General features: G+C 36.5%; 4 protein-coding genes across 9 annotated transcripts in view; 1 reads left to right on the top strand and 3 right to left on the bottom strand.

The window, feature by feature from the left end:
• Positions 1 to 98: 98 nt before the first annotated feature.
• Positions 99 to 16,763, top strand: part of LOC132194038 (1-acyl-sn-glycerol-3-phosphate acyltransferase epsilon-like) — a 26,215-nt gene continuing 9,550 nt past the window's right edge. For all 3 annotated transcript variants that reach the window (XM_059615084.1, XM_059615083.1, XM_059615082.1), the window contains exon 1: positions 99 to 184. The gene's annotated coding sequence lies outside the window, so the exon portion shown is untranslated. The remainder of the gene's footprint in view (positions 185 to 16,763) is intronic.
• LOC132194035 (glucose dehydrogenase [FAD, quinone]-like) overlaps positions 258 to 16,763 on the bottom strand; it is a 158,111-nt gene continuing 141,605 nt past the window's right edge. The window contains exons 1-4 of one of the 3 annotated variants that reach the window (XM_059615073.1): positions 6,418 to 6,508; positions 4,347 to 4,972; positions 2,199 to 2,868; positions 258 to 1,617 (exon numbers count right to left, since the gene is read on the bottom strand). In XM_059615073.1, the coding sequence (XP_059471056.1) occupies positions 1,051 to 1,617; positions 2,199 to 2,868; positions 4,347 to 4,972 (1,863 nt within the window). In that variant the 5' untranslated portion in view covers positions 6,418 to 6,508 and the 3' untranslated portion in view covers positions 258 to 1,050. Of the gene's footprint in view, positions 1,618 to 2,198; positions 2,869 to 4,346; positions 4,973 to 5,444; positions 5,660 to 6,417; positions 6,509 to 16,763 lie in introns of those variants that run through there. The other 2 variants (XM_059615074.1, XM_059615072.1) reach the window with 2 other exon arrangements.
• On the bottom strand, positions 6,791 to 11,858 carry LOC132193889 (choline transporter-like protein 1). The gene is made up of 16 exons (XM_059614835.1): positions 11,591 to 11,858; positions 11,324 to 11,419; positions 11,110 to 11,270; positions 10,954 to 11,046; positions 9,878 to 10,298; positions 9,306 to 9,369; positions 9,143 to 9,251; positions 8,960 to 9,089; positions 8,780 to 8,899; positions 8,596 to 8,721; positions 8,441 to 8,547; positions 7,959 to 8,257; positions 7,637 to 7,755; positions 7,440 to 7,580; positions 7,284 to 7,376; positions 6,791 to 7,113 (listed from the first exon to the last, which is right to left on the bottom strand). The coding sequence occupies exons 1-16, from the start codon at positions 11,732 to 11,734 to the stop codon at positions 7,024 to 7,026; spliced, it is 2,313 nt and encodes a 770-aa protein (XP_059470818.1). The 5' UTR covers positions 11,735 to 11,858; the 3' UTR covers positions 6,791 to 7,023.
• Positions 12,308 to 16,763, bottom strand: part of LOC132193843 (choline transporter-like protein 1) — a 6,670-nt gene continuing 2,214 nt past the window's right edge. Inside the window, exons 5-16 of one of the 2 annotated variants that reach the window (XM_059614764.1) lie at positions 16,298 to 16,388; positions 15,899 to 15,962; positions 15,741 to 15,849; positions 15,330 to 15,459; positions 15,087 to 15,206; positions 14,892 to 15,017; positions 14,653 to 14,759; positions 14,336 to 14,595; positions 14,019 to 14,137; positions 13,822 to 13,962; positions 13,332 to 13,424; positions 12,308 to 12,970 (exon numbers count right to left, since the gene is read on the bottom strand). In XM_059614764.1, coding sequence (XP_059470747.1) covers positions 12,902 to 12,970; positions 13,332 to 13,424; positions 13,822 to 13,962; positions 14,019 to 14,137; positions 14,336 to 14,595; positions 14,653 to 14,759; positions 14,892 to 15,017; positions 15,087 to 15,206; positions 15,330 to 15,459; positions 15,741 to 15,849; positions 15,899 to 15,962; positions 16,298 to 16,388 — 1,429 coding nt within the window. In that variant the 3' untranslated portion in view covers positions 12,308 to 12,901. Of the gene's footprint in view, positions 13,007 to 13,331; positions 13,425 to 13,821; positions 13,963 to 14,018; positions 14,138 to 14,335; positions 14,596 to 14,652; positions 14,760 to 14,891; positions 15,018 to 15,086; positions 15,207 to 15,329; positions 15,460 to 15,740; positions 15,850 to 15,898; positions 15,963 to 16,297; positions 16,389 to 16,763 lie in introns of both variants that reach the window. The other variant, XM_059614765.1, reaches the window with a different exon arrangement.

Below are 16,763 nucleotides of genomic sequence, written 5' to 3'. Positions count from 1 at the left end.
ATCACTTTGGCGGAGGGAAAATTATTTTTATGCGGCAGTGCGCTCGCGCCATCTGGTGGCCTTCGGGCGAACCACAAAAGTGGGCGGGGCCTCAAACTCTTGAATGTAAACAAATAAACGTGAAACCGCATAAAACAATGAATTTTCGCCGGCCGGAGACGTGATGAACCGACAAAACAGATTGGTAATTACTGCTGATTAATATTATTTACGGTGGAGGTGAAATTTATTTATCATTTAAATAATTTATACGTGTATTATGAAGAAAATGATTTATTAATCGGCAAAAGGAACTCCTTCAATACAATTCCATGAATTATATTTTAATCATGTTCATTTTGTAACAGAAATTGAACGCACTGTTTATCGCATTAAGGACTCCTTATTGCAATGCTAAGAGTACCAAGGAGGTTTTTTTTGATCGCACATATGCCCAATGTTATTTTTTTGCCCCATGAACCCTCAAATTTTTTTCTGCTAATCTGTTAAGGGTCATTTGCTTATCATTTTGTGAAATTTTGAGCAAAAAATTTCGGGCAGTTTTTTTTTAATCACCAAAAACAAAAATTTCCATAAGACGCAATGTAAAAATTCAAAAAATCATATTTCAAGAATAATCGGCGCTACCCCCCATTTTTCTTTGTGCAATCAACTCTACTGATAGGTAGGAATCTATAAAAAAATCTGGGTCCAAAAATTTCGGGCCGATTTGCCGCAAACAGGAGTTGTAGATGTCAATAAGCAGGCCTTAAATTCCTGAGTCTTCAACTTTAAAAATTGCTCTTCAGCCTTTTTAAAGGTTAAATTTCTGATTTCTTTGTTCACTTTTCTTGAGTCACTTTCGCGTTTCTAACCAAAGGTTCTGTCATCATTTGTCTTTAATTTATGTTTGCGGTATTTAAAAAAAAAATTAATACATATTTTATAGCTATTGCAAGTTTTTCTAGTCAAACTTGGAGAAATTAAAATTGCTATATTTTAATATAAATAAATACAACATTAAATTTTTTTATGGACTTTGTTAAAGCAAATTTTGATTATAAAAAAATACTATTTTCTGTAAGCACTTTTGATTAAGTCGCTGGCCTTCTCGGCAATCATGAAGCAGACGGCGTTGGTGTGCGCCGCCGGAATGCGCGGAATGATTGACGCGTCCACCACCCTGAGCCCCTTGATTCCGTGCACCCTGAGTTGAGGGTCGACGACCGCCTCTGGGTCAGTGTCCGGCCCCATTTTGGCGGTGCCGCACTGGTGGTACACGGTCGTGGTCAGGTGGCGCACCGCGCACCTCCAGTACTCGTCCGAGTTGAACTCGAACTCGACGCACCCTGGCAGGGGGATGTCGTGCAGGGTGCTGTTGAACCTCTGCAGGGCGGCCGTCCGGCTCAACTGGACGGCGAACTTGATGCCCTCGACGATGATGTCCAGGTCGTGCGGGTCTGCAAAGTAGTTGCCGGACATGATCGGCCACGCCAGCGGGTTTTTGCTCTTCAGCTTGACCCAGCCGCGGCTGTTGGGCCGCAGCTGCATCGGCCACAAGCTCCACGTGTCCACGGGCACGATGGGCTTGAAAACCGTGTCGAAAATCTCGTCGCTCACACCCATGCTCCTCCGAACCTGTCCAAGATCAATCAGAATAAAAATTTTCGTCATTCATTGCAGTTCAATCAATTTCTGTGTAACAGTCTTATTATTATGATTATTACTATTATCATCAAGATATTATAAATATTATTTCTATTTTCATTATTTTATTATTATTATTATTATTTTCCTACTTTTTGCACAATTATGAGACCAAAACAAATTATTGAGAATTTTAATGAGAGTTAAAAACCTCATAATTGTTACTTTAATGAAACATTTTAGATTGTTTAAAAGCAGATAAACAATTTTTTATATGATGCATAGAAACTTCTATTCATTGGGCCGTCCACAATTATTTTTCAAAAATAATAATAACCTTCAACCTCCTTCAATTTAATGTATAATTTAAGTAAATTTGGTAAAGGTTTTTAAAAACTAGTTAGGGGGTAGTCTCATGTTTATGCAATTAGTAGAAAAATTTAAAAAAATCTATTTAGTATAAAATGCACCACCTTTCAATGGTACGTTTTAACATAGAAAGGGCAACCTAGGAAAATGTACCTTCGATAGATGACTTAGCCAAGCTAAAATTTTTTCAAAATTCTACTAACCACCGTGCCTGGGTCCGTGTTCAGGGAACCGGCGATGAACATGAGTTCGATGTCAGGGTAGTCCTCCTCAGTCTTGGCAACCGGCGTCCTGATGTAGCCGAGGCCTTCGACCCCGCCCGCGATGGTGATGGGGCCTCGGCCCTGGGTCAGCCACTGGGCGAAAGGTTCCAGCCGGGCCAGACGGTCCTCCTTGAGCAGGACGGTGTCGTTGATGGTGAAGAGGACGGCGCTCGTGGTCACGTGGTCCTGCAGGTTCTGCCCCACCCCTGGCGAGTCGCGCACCACCGGCAGGTTGAGGTCCCGCAGGTGCCCTTCGGGGCCCACCCCGGAGAGCATGAGCAGCTTGGGCGTGTCGATGGCCCCGGCCGACAGGATGACCTCCTTGCGTGCCCTGACCGCGTGCCAGCGGTTGTGCCGGAAGAACTCGACCCCGAAGGCTCGCTTCGTCTCGGGGTTGATCAGGACGCGCGTGACCTGCGCCTCTTTGGCCACGTGCAGGTTCGGCCTGTGGCGGATGGGCCGGATGAACGCCTTGCTGGCGCTGCACCGCCGACCTTTGCGTTGGTTCACCTGCAGCCTGGAGAATCCGTTCAGGTTGCCAGAGTTGTAGTCGATTTGCTCGTAGCCCATTTCCTTCGAGCCTTTGATGAACGCGTCCACGACGGGCGTCCTGAAATTTAATTCATTTAAGCTAAATTGAAAAATTATCGCATTTGCTTCTGCAAAAAAAACTGCTTAATTAATTTTGATCGTTTCTATATTTTTTATAAAATTATTTTGTAGAAGTAATTCCAATACGAGATGATAATGTAAATTGTTTCAATTGGTAAAATAAAATTTTCATTTCATAACCGTTCAAATTTATTATTATTATTTTTTTTTAATTTAATAAGTTTGTTTAAATTTAATGAAAATTTCTACATATTTTCAATTTAAATTAATGACTGAGTTTGTAGGAAACGTTTAGAAAATATTTTTCTCACGCTCCAGCGATTTTAGTTTAATTTGCAGAAAAAACTTTATTAAAAATTTAAAAAAAAAAGAAAAAAATTGGTATAAAAATTAAAAAATGGAGACGAAAAAATTAAGATTTACCTTTCGAGAAGCCACTGAATAATAATAAACCAGACCTTCTCTGCGTATTTTTGTTTAATAAAAAAAAACAGCTTAATTATTTAAGAACTTAAGCTGCACCCTTGTTCAGTTAATTAATTTGATTACGGATATTTCTAACCTTATTATATTGTCTTTGCAACAATGGTGGTTTAAGTTTACAATCGTTTTCCGAATGATCGCCAAAAATGTGTCCTATTGTTGTTAAGACCTGATTTAACTAATCCAATAAGGTGTCCTTAATCTCAAATCTAAATCTGTCTTTTTGTTTTCCTCGTTCAAAATCGTGCTGGGAGCTCAAGGCGAGCAACGCACAATGAGCGCGCAATTTTGCGGAGCAGGTTGACATTGTCTGGTGGTTTTACACGGACAACTCTCACTTTTTGAGTGAAGAGACCCCTAAAATCATGGTTGAGTGGAAGGCGAGCTAATTTTTAAATAAAACATTGATAGATTTTATATTGTGTGAGGGTCTTGGTTAATTTCCGCTTTCAATAAAGTCACGTGCACGCATAAATATTGAGATGGCTAAAAGTAAAGTGATTTTTATATTAAATTCACTAAATAGAAAATTGTTTTTATTTGCTTTTATGACTTAAACTTTTAAGTAAATTTCTCTCTTGAAAACTGTAGATTAATCAAGCCTATTTTAAAAATAAAAAAATCCTAAACAAATTATGGTAAATCTTCATCAATCCAAAAGTATTTTCGCCGAAAATGGCAATTTTTTTCCAATTTTAGTCCATTAAATTAAGCTAAATCAACCCCAAGTAAAGACAATTAGATTTTTTGAACTATTTCTCGTACAAAATTGTATTGAAAAAAAAACTGAAAACCCTGGCTTATAATAATTAATTACTGAATGATAATAAAATTTGATCAAATTTTAAATTCAATCTCAAGCCAGTGAAAATGATGAATTTTAAAAAAACGTAGAACGGAAAAAAGAATAAAGGGTGCAGGCCGACAAGGCTTTGGTCTTTGCCTGACCCTAAAAAATTGTCTGATTAGATTTTTTTTAAATGTTATAATTACCGAAATCTGAGGCGCTCGACGTCCATGTAGCCACCGGTGGAGTGGAAAGGCGACTTGGCCAAGTCGTCTTTGGCGTTTTCCGACTTGAGGAAGTACTTGAGGACGTCCTTCCAGCCCCAGCCCGGGTTGCCCATTTGCTCCCAGCCGTCGTAGTCCCTGGGGTGGCCGCGGGTGTAGATCATGTAGTTCAAAATGGAGCTGCCGCCCATGCCCTTGCCCCGGGGCCACGCGCACCGCCGGTCCACGAAGCCGAGACACGCGCCGTCCTGCGGCTGCGTCCGGTAGCCCCAGTTGAAGTCGGTGAGCTGGAAGTGGGCGGAGAAGACGGGCATGTCCGAGAGCAGGACCTCGTCCTTGCCCGCCTCCAGCAGCAGCACCTGCCAGTTGGGCACCTCGGTCAGTCTGTTGGCGACGACGCTGCCCGCCGACCCGGCGCCCACCACGATGAAGTCGTACTCGGCGCTCAACGAACTCGTCGGCACGTCGTAGGCCAGGCCCTCGGGGTTGCGCAGGAGGCGCTCGTACTGCGTCAGGGTGGAAGAAAACTCGCGGAAGAATAACGCGTCGCTGCCCAAGACGCAGCTCACGGCCAGCAGCAAAAACCTCTTCAGGCTCAAACCAACCATCTGAATATCAAAATGATTTTAATTACTGTACTCAAAATTGAGGTTAATTCATTTCATTTAAAGTTTTCATTTTAAAGGCGGATTTTTCAATTACTATTTTACCCAAAAATCAAATCAAACTTGATTGATTTGCACAAAAATTATTTGGAATTTCCCCGAATTTCCCCAATTTTAATGACGGGCTTTTGCAAAATCAAAGCTGGATATCTTAAAAATTAACCCTTTTAATAAAAATAAAAGGATTTTGACGGATTTTGATAGGATTATTTTACATGAAATATATTTTTAAGATCAATCAAAGCTACTCCGTAATGTCTTGATTAAAAATGACCTTTACAAACAGATGCTAAATGGAGATGAAAACTTCATCAGCCCTTCTTGCCAGACGTTTAGCAAACGCCGACTTGCTAATTGACGCATAGAAAAACAACCACGAGATTAATATCTATAAACCAAAATAGCCCGAGTGTACCTTTAAGGTGGTGATCCTGTCTGCACGAGTGCGTCTTTGCAACAGCCAGAATCTTCCGAGTTTACTATTTCCTCGAAACCAAAAAATCCCATCTCAGTCCACCAAAAGCAGGTTTTTCAATTAATAGGCCGGGAGTGTTTGGCAGGGCGTTATTTTTTTTGCCGTCAAGGCACGCGAGTAGCGCGTTTATCGCGAGTTTTGTTTCAAGGTGATTCTCAATGTTGCGGTTAAATCCTGCACTCTGTCATTACATTATTAATTCGTCTCTGATCCCGGAAACACTAGGAGCACTTTGATCTTATCTAATTCAAAAGTTCTGTATTTTTAATGCAAACAATTAGTTTCTTACTTGTTAATTTAAATTAAAGATGTTATTGTAACTTTATGTAAGAAAGACGACCTTTTCCTTCGTGGTTCATCTACTCTGCTAATTGACTGCGGTTCAATTTCAAAACAGGTCGAAAACGTTAATTTCTCTTCGCGAATTTTTGATCAAATATGGTTTTTCGAATGGATCTTTCCTACTGACAGCTCCAAGTTGACCCTGGAACGCCTAATTGGTTTCCTGGTATAATCTGTATCAAAAAGGTAAAATGTTGTTTGGATTTTTTTAACGATTTTCGGCTACCGCTCTAGGCGAGAAAAAAGCAGATTTCCACTATTCCAATTGTTTCATGTGCATCACACAAAATATTATTTCTTAATTTTTCTTCGTATGAAATAAAAATACACGTGAGTTTGTTAAAAATCAAGAAACTGAGGCAAAAATTTTACTTTATTTCAACTTCTAACGTGGAGCCTAGCGCTAGCTCTCTTAATTTACCCTCTGCGCCGTTTTTTTTTTTCATTTTATCCTATTTTAGAAAAAAGTTTATAATTTTTTAAGATTTATTTAATTTATTTTGCGTGACGCAAATCCAGATTTAAATTTAATTATTATATAATTTTTAAATTTATATGCAATCTTACTTACTTTTTTGTTGAACACAAATACAAAAAGAGGTGGTTGTTGGTGATTGTTTTATGGCACTGCAGAAAAATACGAGTGGCTTCTCCAGCTTTTCAAGAGTAATTGACAGATGTCGGAGTCATACACACACGGTCAGATATAGGAGTGGGGGAACGTGTTTGTAGCTTTTTTGGCTGCTTATAAAAATAAAATGTTTCCGCTTAACCAACGATATTTTGTCATTTAAAAAAATTTTAGAGGTTAAAGTCTGAACAAAAAGAAGCAGGTACTTTTATATAATATATTTATTCATAAGTAGCATTGAAATATTTTATTTTATTATTTCAGCGTTTATCAGGTTTGTTTGTTTCATTCTGGTTTCAAAAATTAATTATTTTCCACACCTAAAGCACACATTATTGAATAGAAATATATTTATGATGACTGTAATAAAATTGCTCGCAAAGATGGCTTTTTACAAAAGTATTGTGTGTACCATTTAAATTTATTTACATTTAACTGAATGAACTTATTATATTTTTTTTTTGGCAAACCTGAGATTGCAAATAAATTGCTGCATATTGTCTCTGGAAATTTGAACTCTTGAATTTAAAAATGTTCCTCTTTTTGTTACTTTTTCGGCGATTCAATCGTAAAAACTTGTCCATCTTTCACCATCAACCGCTCTCTCATTGGCGCGTCACAATCATCGATGAATTCCTGAAAACAAATCGAGTTTAAAACAATAATTCAAGGTGAATTTTCAAAACCTCAAATTGCAAGAACATGCCAAAAACCACAATCAAAATCATCATTTCAAATTATAGCAAAAAAATTCAAAATTTCATTTCACTGCAAACATCACTCTGAAAAAATGAAATTTGTCTTGCCATGAGTCCTTCACTCATGAAAAATGGCCTGTCGACGTTGTCGTTCATTTCGCAGTCCTCGCAGAAGCAAATAAAAATTGTATCTATCGTCATCTGTATTTAATTTAAAATCAATTAAATAAAGGCGATTAAACTTGGGAAATATAATATTTTTACCTCATAGACTGTTAAAAAAATGTGGGCGACTATGTAGCCAAAAAGGGAAGCCAGGGTGATCGGTACCCACATATTTAACACTCCTTCCTTGTTTTGGATCATGGCGATGGCCACAAGCATTGTGCTCAACATCACGGCGATCTTTTTCAGGAAAATTATTTTATTAAATAAATTAATTTTATCAATTTTAAACTTACCTTAGCCAGGAAAAGCACAAAATCGCCCACAGAATTTATAGCAGCAATGCTCAAAGCGTGCTTGACAATCATTTTGATCGCCCTTCTGCCACCTTCGATGAAATTGCAGCCTCTTAGTGCTGAAAAATATTTAATAGATTAAAAATTAAAATTGCCATTAAACACCCTTGAATTATCACTGTAAATTTACAACAATAATTTTAATTAAATTTAATATAATTTATTGTAAATATTTCGGTGATAATTTGTTTCAAACTTTTCGGAAACTTCCGAAATTGTGACAAATTTAAGTGATTTTTTTAGAGCTTAAATTTTCTCTCACCAACTTCGATGTACGCGTTTCTGTTGATGAACGCGAGGAATTTGGTGAAGGGGTACATCAGGCAGTTGATGAGTTTGGTGGACGCCGCCTGCTCCACCGGCGGCGACACCTGCGCACCCTCGGTCAGGGTGAGTTGCTCGGCCGCGGTCGGCTTCATCAGCCGGAAAAATTCTTGCCAAACGGCTCGGACGAACTGGAAAATTCCCACTAGGGCTGCGCCAAAAGCTGCTGAGCCCAGATGGTAACTCACGGTCCGTGCTATGCTCCTGTCCACCGGATGTTTCAGGCTTTCCTTTTTCCTAAAATTCAAAAATTTCAATAATTAAAATAAATATTTAAAATTGTTCAAAAATTTCATTAATATATTTGTAAGTTTTCAATACATCAAATTTATTTTGAATAAAATAAAATTTTACTAGTTTTTTCTATTTAATTCTGGCCGATCTTAAAAACAATTAATTAAAAAAAAATTGCATTTATACCTAGTGAAGTACCAGTTGCCAACCGCCCCTGCCACAGTCAAATGCTGACAGGCCATCACAAATTGAACAAGCCAGAAAAGGGCCAGCAAATTCCACCATCTTGCAACCTAAACAAACTTTCAATGCCATTTCAATTTAAAAATCTATTTTCGCACCACCACGGGTCCGTCTTTCTCGTAGATGAAGTTGACGTTGTTTTCGCTGGTCAATCGGCCAGAGCTTTCGATCCAAAGGGCCAAGTAGAACCAACCACCGATCAAAACACCAATAATGGCAAAGGTCTTTAAAAACAATTAAAATTAAAGAGAAAAACTGACAGAATAGAATATAAAAAATTACAATCCACGGCAAAATGAGCAAAGTTGGCATTTGGGAAACCGCTTTTCCTGCCTCTTCGAATAGTCTAATGACCAGTCCAATTCTTTTCCTTGTGACGAGCAGCACCAGAAACAAAATTCCCTTTTTATAAAAAAAAATTTATTCAAAATAGAAAGTCAATGAAAAAATTACTACACTTACGCTGACGACGCTTGCGGCAATGGCGTAGCCCATGTAAGAGTTGACATTCGTCATCTCCACCTGGCTCATTGAATTCGGGTAGTACTTGTATGTCTCGGTCAGTTTATCTTTCTCGTAAGCCCACTGCGCCCTAAAACAAAAGTATTTAAAATTTAATTTAAGAATAAATAATTGAAAACAAACCATAGATAAGCTGTGGCCACGGTGCAAACGACGATCGCAGCTACGAGGGACATGACCACGACAACTTTTACTGCGACAATCAATAAAAGCATCATGACCAAAGCAAATCCTGTAAATTAATCAAAATGATTTGATTGCATGGTTTGTTGAAAAACAAACAGACCTAAAGCGACAAAGAATAATGCCAACATTTCTCTCCAGCACATTTGAAGGTCCTCGGCAACTTCCTGAAAGTTTTAAAAGATTAAAGCGTCATTAGGTTATTTTTAAAGTTAATTTAACCATGAACAGAATATTTGATTTACTTTCTAACCTTTTAGTCAGAAATAAAGTAAAACAAATAAATTAATTAAGTCAAAATTTACCGTATTAAAGTTTTAATTTATGTTCTAGAATAATTTAAAATCAACTATTTTATGAAAAAACCGCCAATTGTTTTGCATATTTGAATAACTCTAATTTTGAGATATTTTCTAATTTTAATCCATTTCAAAATAAATGCATGAAACTTTTATTTTCAGAAAAATATTATTTTTAAAGACAGTTTTAAAAATAAAAAATATTGATTTGAAATATAAAATAAAATCACCGATTTTTCCCAAGTTGAAATAAATCTAAAAAAATTTAATATGGGCTGCCTCAATTTGGCAGTTAGGCAACCTGCTCGTCACGCAAGCACACAGATTTGTCTACCTTCCTCCAAATTGTGATTTGTTTCAAGTTTCTTGTACAAACCTGAAAGAAATTTTGGATGCCAGTTTTCGAAAAGTACACGTTGATCCGCTCGGCCGGGTCGAGAGGTCGTTGACCTCTGTACTGGAGGAGTTTTCGGCCCAAGACGGAGCTCCTCTTGATCCGGCCGTCGGGCAGAGGCACCAGAATTTGCTGCTTGGCATAATTCTTGACCAGAATCAGCTCGGGCTTGGGAAGCTGGGCTCGGATGATGTTGTTCTGGCTTTTGGCCGACTGCAGTTGTTGTTGGCGCAGAACTTGTTGTTGCCTGGTCAGTCCGTGAGGGCTGCCAGGGTTGAAGGCCCAGTTGCTGGAGGCGCCCGAAGCGGAGCCTATTCGAGACGAATACGACCCTTGGCTGTACTGCCGCTGGCTTTCTCTCTGCGCGTCTTTGATGGGGATGCACCGATTCAGAAACTGTCGACTGTTAACATAATTTTTAGACATTTAATTTGTTTTATCATTAAATAAGAAATTCATGGAAAAAATTATGAATATGCACAATAAAAAAATAAGCTTATTAATTTTTTTTTTTTACTTCTTTTAATAGTCATTTTAGAAAATTTAATGATAGAATTTTTATAATAAAATTATTTCTGTTTTAATTTAAAATTCAAAAATATAAATTTTTTGCTCGTAAAACCGTTCCATTTCCAATTTTTTTTTAGTGAGTATTTTATTTGGGAAATTTTTAATCGATATTAATAGGAAATTCTGGGGTGAACGAACTGTGAAATTTCTCGTAATGTGTGGTAAATATGAGTGCAAAGCGTGTTCCGAACGAATCTGTTGCGTGCCACTGTCTGATTAGCATCTGCAGCGATTGATGTCTATCTGGCGCCACTGCTTTGTGTGTGCGATCGACTTTTTCACAAAAGGCCACGAAATAATTTACCAAAAACCGCGGCGTGCACTTCCTAGTTGCGCCGCCGTTAAAAGCTTTTTCCACGTTTAATCACCGGACAAATTTAGCAGCTCAAAACTTAGTATTTCAATTATGTTGTAAATCAAGAACTTTCGCTTACAAGTTACAACATCCGGGTTCAAGGCCCAGGACCGAATATACAATTTTTACTTACTATCCTGGGTAGTACTGGCAAGAATTGACGCATTCTCTGTTCACGTTGAATTCGTTAGTTTGTCTCAAACCGGCTCCGGTGACCAAAAGATATCTAGAAAAATTAAAAAAAAATAATAATTAATCAAATAAATGGTCAAAGATTGCAATTTATTACTTTTTCTTTGTCATGTCGGCGCCCAAACAAGTATATTTCGGGTCCTCGGGAGCGATTCCTATTCTCTCCGTCACTTGTCCGCACACATTTCCACATCTGTCGTAACCATTGACAATCCGATTGATGTCTCCGTATTTAAAGCAATAGACAAGAAGTCCAATCTGAATTTTTTTTTTTAGATTGAAAAGCATTATATATAAAAAAAATTTCTTACCAAAACAACGGTGAAGATTGCAAGAAACATAAGACAAATGACATCTGTGCAAACACGTTTCTTGGGAAAAGGCGTCTCACTAATCTCAATCTCCTTCTAAAAACAAACATTAAATTTAGAAAATTAAATTGAAAAATTTATTAATAAAACGCCAAAGGCGTGCAACAATCTTAATCTAGGAAATAAAATATTGAAAAAATTTGTTAAAATTAAACAGTATTAAATTGTGGAATTAAAATTTTAGTATTAAATTAAAAGAAAACTTACCGGCTTTTCTTTATCTTCGACTGGAGGTGGTTCCGGCTCAACCTTGTCCTTTCTCTTTGAGGCGAAGGCGCCCATCCTGGTTTGGAAAATGGGTGAGCTTCTGATGAAAACCCGATTTGCGTCCTTTCCCGCATGAAGAGACATGCAGAACTGACAACGCAAACTTCCGTTTCAACCCTCTAAACTATCTTGTTACCCCCACCCCTGAAAGGACAGTCGATTTTTCCCGGATGTGTCCGTTTTTTCAATTACGCGCCGGTTGCATACTCATTAACACGCAGGGGCAGCGGCACAATCCCTGCGTTTTTAAGCATTTTGCTCCCGGGATTAATAATTCAAACGCTTTGACCCATTTTTGGCAAAGTTTCGATATACAAAAGACATTTTGTTACAAAAAAAGGCACTGTTGTGAAGTGAATGGAAAAGGCGTGAGAATCGAAATGATAAATGATTTGTCGCGACTTGTCGTTCTACCTATTTCTGATAATAAAAAAAGAGCTGCAATTCCTTTTTATAAATCTTGTCCTGAAGGACATAAAAGCCTTTGCTTTTATAAAATAAACAGATCGATATTTACGCTTGATCATTAACAGAAAACAAATTGATTTAAAAGCTTTTAAAATATTTAAAAATAGAAAACTGAATTTAGCAGCGGAATATTATAAAATATTTTGTGTAGAAATTAAAACTAGAAGTGATATCTTATATCAAAATTAATCGATATTAATTTTATTTATTTATTTATTAGATGTCACCATTTTTCATTTATGTAATAAACACAATAAGAATAAACACGTCACAACGCTTGAATAGACAGAATGTTTTTGGACCCCCTTTTTAAGCAATTTTGAACACCACCCTAATATTCTAACATATATCTACGTTTTTTAAATATGCACATTTTATTGCTACTTTCAAATTAATTATTAGAAATACATCATTTAAAAAACCTTTTCTAATAAATTTTAAACGTTTTAAACTATAAAAATAAATAAATTGAAATGATTTGATTTTGTTAAGATTTAAGATTATGAAATTAGTAAGTTTAAAATTATTAAATTCATTTACTAAATCGAGACACGCAACACTCATGAAATACGACATTAATTTTCTAAATTAGCGTCGAGTACAAAAAGAAGCGTTCACATTTAAAAAATCGTTGTACTCTTTTCGGACTTCTGGTTTTTTGGGGAAAAACTCGAGACAATTCTCCATGTGCCCGTTATTTTAAACTCCCAGGCGTTTTTTTTTTAACGTTTTGAACGCTCGTCTGCAAATAAAATTACAAAAAATGATGATTTTTCTCGCTGCTCACTCGATCTCGGTCTTGGCGGAAGAAGGTCTGGTCGCCCGGTTCGGGTCGCTCTCGTCCACGAACTCCTACATGGGCATTATTTTGTCACCAAGTGGTAGTTCCTAAATTTTGCACAATGAACTCTACAAAAAGTGGCAAAACACAACTATAAATAAACAGACTGAAATTTGCGTGATTTAATTTTAAAAGCACCAAACGGAAAGAAGATGGAAGAATAAAAACAATCAGAAATTACACCAAATTACTTTCTAATGGTGATTTAATAAAATTACAAAAAGCGCCAATGAAATTCTGCTTTTCTAGCTTTAATTTTAGCGCTAGACCAAAGCAGAAGATGGAAAATTTTCTAAAAAAAAACCAAATCACATCAAAAGCCATCTATCTACAACCGTGATAAATTCACGGCAATTTATTATTAATATGTACCATGAGAGCCCTGCTCATGAAGTAAGGCTTTGCCACGCCGTCGTTCATCTCACAGTCCTCGCAGAAGCAAATGAATATCGTGTCGATAGCCATCTGAAATTATAAAATTACACTCATGTTTGAACTTCTACCAAGATAAAAGAAAGTTAATTATAATTTAGTATAAAAATTATTTCACCGAAGATTTATTTAAAATGACAATGGAATAATTGTGGAAAAATAAATTTTTTTGAGAATTTTATAATTATTAAATGTTCTCAAATTATTCTAGTAATAGAAGCTAAATTTTTAAAATAATTTTGCAATTAAACTGCTGCATTCATTTAATTCCTTTGATAACTAATCATCATCTTCAAAAACAAAGAACTATTTTTGTTGGTCAAATATCGAATAACGAACGATCAAGATAATCGTGCTCACGAGCTTGCTCTGTGAGAGGACCTACTTTTGAAGGGGCCGAACGATTACAAAAGGGGAGCACAATACATACCTCGTAGATGGTCATGAAAGAGTGCGCCACCAAGTAGGCGAAGATCGAGGCCAGAGTAATGGGCACCCAGACATGCTGCACTCCTTCTTTGTTCTGGATCATCGCGATTCCGACCAACATGGTGCTCAGCACCACTGCGATCTGTTCCAAAACGAGAAATTAAAGTAAATGAGCCGATTTTCAAAATAGAAACTCACTTTTCCCAAGAAGAGAACAAAATCCCCTACGGAATTGATCGCCGCAACCCTCAACGCGTTGCTGCCGATCACAGAAATCGCCCTTTTACTCGACTCCAAAAAGTTTGTCGACTTCAAAGCTGGAATTTAGAAGAATTTCAAAGATAATATAAAACTATGAATTATTTTAAAATTGGAAATTGAAAAATATATTAATTCTTAAATAAAATAAAAATAAATGTAAAACTTCTTGTAGTCTTTTGAATTTATAACTTTCTATAGACAATTTTTTAATAAATTTTATTACAATCATAAAATCATTAAAATTTTAATTTTACCTATTTCAATGTAGGCATTTCTGTTGATGTAGGAGAGGAACTTTTCAAACAACGCCAAACAACAGCCGCAAACTTTAGCCAAGTTGGTTTTTATTGTGCTATCCTCGCCGGTTTTGAGCGTGTTGTAAACCGATTGCAAAATCACCCTGGCGAACTGCACGATCGCCACCAATAAAGAGCCAAAAACCACCGAGCCGAGATGATAGCGGACCGTTCTGGACATGCTTTTCGCCACCGGACTGTTCAGTGCAGATTTCCTCCTTAAAAGATATTATTTGAAATTTAATTTTGATTTAATTAAAACAAATAGGAATTACCTGGAAAAATACCAAAAAGCAACGGCTCCAGCCACAACCATGTGTTGACAAGCGATGAAAAATTGCGTCACCCAAAACATTGCCAGAAGATTATACCAGCGAGTAACCTTAAAAAATTAAAATTTAATTTTAAATTTATTCAAAGTTGTGTTAAATTCAATTAAAAAATTAATGTTTTTCCAAAAGAAATAAAAGATATATTAATTTTAATGATCGAGTACTTAAAAAGATTTTAATACCATCATTGCTCCGTCCTTTTTGTAATTGAAATTAACGTTGTTCTCGCTGGTGAGCATTCCAGAGCTTTCGATCAAAAGTGCCAAAAAGAACCAAACAACTATAGCGATCCCCACGCAAATGAAAGTCTGTGGAAAATATAGTAAAAATCAGTATTATTCTTTTCTTTTATGACTTTTCTCGTTTTTATTTCTGACCAGCCACGGCAGTATTAGCAGCGACGGCATGTCCGTAATTGCCCTGCCCGCCTCTTTGAAAAGCTGCACCACCAGCCTTAACCTCGAACGCAGGCCCAGAATCAACAGCAGGACGATGACCTGTTAATGTGAACATGTTTCAAGCAAGGACAGATGCAAAGATATGGCTGTAAATTTTATCAACTGAAAAAAATCGCGTTTAAACACGGATTTTTACAAGGCTTTTCACGATTTGAGACTCACCGAAATGACAGTCGCGGCGATTGCGTAGCCCATGTAAGAGTTGAGATTCTTAGTTTCGCTTGCACTCTGGCTTTGGGGCAAATACCGGTAGTCTTCTTTAAGTTTGTCTCTTTTATTGGCCCATTGCACCCTTCAAAAAACAAAAGATTTAGTTTTAAAATTAAATCAATGAATCTATAGTTTAACATTTTTTGAGGCATTTTATTTTAAAAATTTAAACAGTTTTTTTACTTTCTTGATTTAAAGATATTTTGGTCAAGAAAATTAAAGCAAATGTAATGCAATGATTTAAGTATGATTTCCAGGAAAACAATTTTAATAATTTAAATCTTCTTTCTAAAATTAGTTTTTGGTTTAATTTTTTTTTTTAAATATTGATTAAAAAGATTTTCATCGTTTTTTACTACGTACCAAAGATAAGCTGTGGCGATGAAGCACACAATCAAAACCGTACCCAGCATGACCCAAACCACCAAAGCGACTGCGACTCGAAGTAGAATTAGCAAAACCAGCGAAAAACCTAAAATTTTAAATTATTTTCTCATTTTTATAAATTTTCTTCAGCATACCAAGAGCAATGAAAAACAGGGCGAGAATTTCCTTCCAACAAAGATCCATGTCCTCGGAGACTTCCTGCGAATCATTTTATTTTTTTATTGATATTTTTCTGCGTAAAATGCGGTGACCCAAAAATAGCTTATGTTTGCACTTTTCATTGTGGTGTGTATGCTAGGCAGGGTGCGTCGCAAATCCATTGTCATTCTATCGATTTTTCCACCACAAACGAAAGTTGATTTTGCGATTTGTAAAGCGCCCCATCATAGCAAAAAGGAAAAAATTATGCTTACTCACCGCGCCACTTCTTAAATATACGTGAGTGGGAAAATCAATAAAAACTGACTTTGCAAGTGAAAAGTTAAGAAATTTTGGTGCGAAAGCGGAAAGAATTGTTGATATGAAAGTTTTACCTGAAAGAAATTGGAAAGTCCAGTTTTTGAGAAGAAAACGTTGACCTGATCCTGCGTTTTTTCCGGTATGCAGCGGTTGAAGAATTCTCTGCTGAAATTTTAATGCAAATCGGATTATTAGTGGTTTTAATTTGGAAGAGAAGGGGCCAAATTTTTCTTTTATTTATTAATAGAAAGCCTAAGGTGTGTAAGAATCTTATTTGAGCTAAAGAAAATTCATAATTATCACATTTTGATTTTTGCAGCTCCAGTTTCTTTGCAACGCATTTATTATTATTTAAAAGTGCAATCGCTTCCCCCCTATTCTCTAATGGCCTAAAAGGTTCCTATTTTTATTCATAATTCTTTCCTACGATTTAAAAAAGTTACATTTTCCTTTCCAAATTAAATTTTAATTGAATTAATGAAAATAAATAATAATTGCAATTATCAGATAAAGTCAATAACCTTCAAATTTTTCAGAAGA

The sequence above is a fragment of the Neocloeon triangulifer genome, unplaced genomic scaffold (genome assembly GCF_031216515.1).
Source record: "Neocloeon triangulifer isolate White Clay Creek 2 clone unplaced genomic scaffold, ASM3121651v1 ptg000005l, whole genome shotgun sequence".
Lineage (NCBI taxonomy): Eukaryota > Metazoa > Arthropoda > Insecta > Ephemeroptera > Baetidae > Neocloeon > Neocloeon triangulifer.
This window is presented reverse-complemented; position numbering and strand designations above follow the sequence as displayed.

What these genes read in the sequence shown, in the direction of transcription:
- LOC132193889 (XM_059614835.1), bottom strand. Translation starts at nt 11,734, where the DNA reads ATGTCTCTTCATGCGGGAAAGGACGCAAATCGGGTTTTCATCAGAAGC. An exon ending in GGCAACTGGTACTTCACTAG is followed by an intron (nt 8,258 to 8,440) that starts GTATAAATGCAA and finishes TTTGAATTTTAG; the next exon opens with GAAAAAGGAAAGCCTGAAAC. An exon ending in TTGTGCTTTTCCTGGCTAAG is followed by an intron (nt 7,581 to 7,636) that starts GTAAGTTTAAAA and finishes TTCCTGAAAAAG; the next exon opens with ATCGCCGTGATGTTGAGCAC.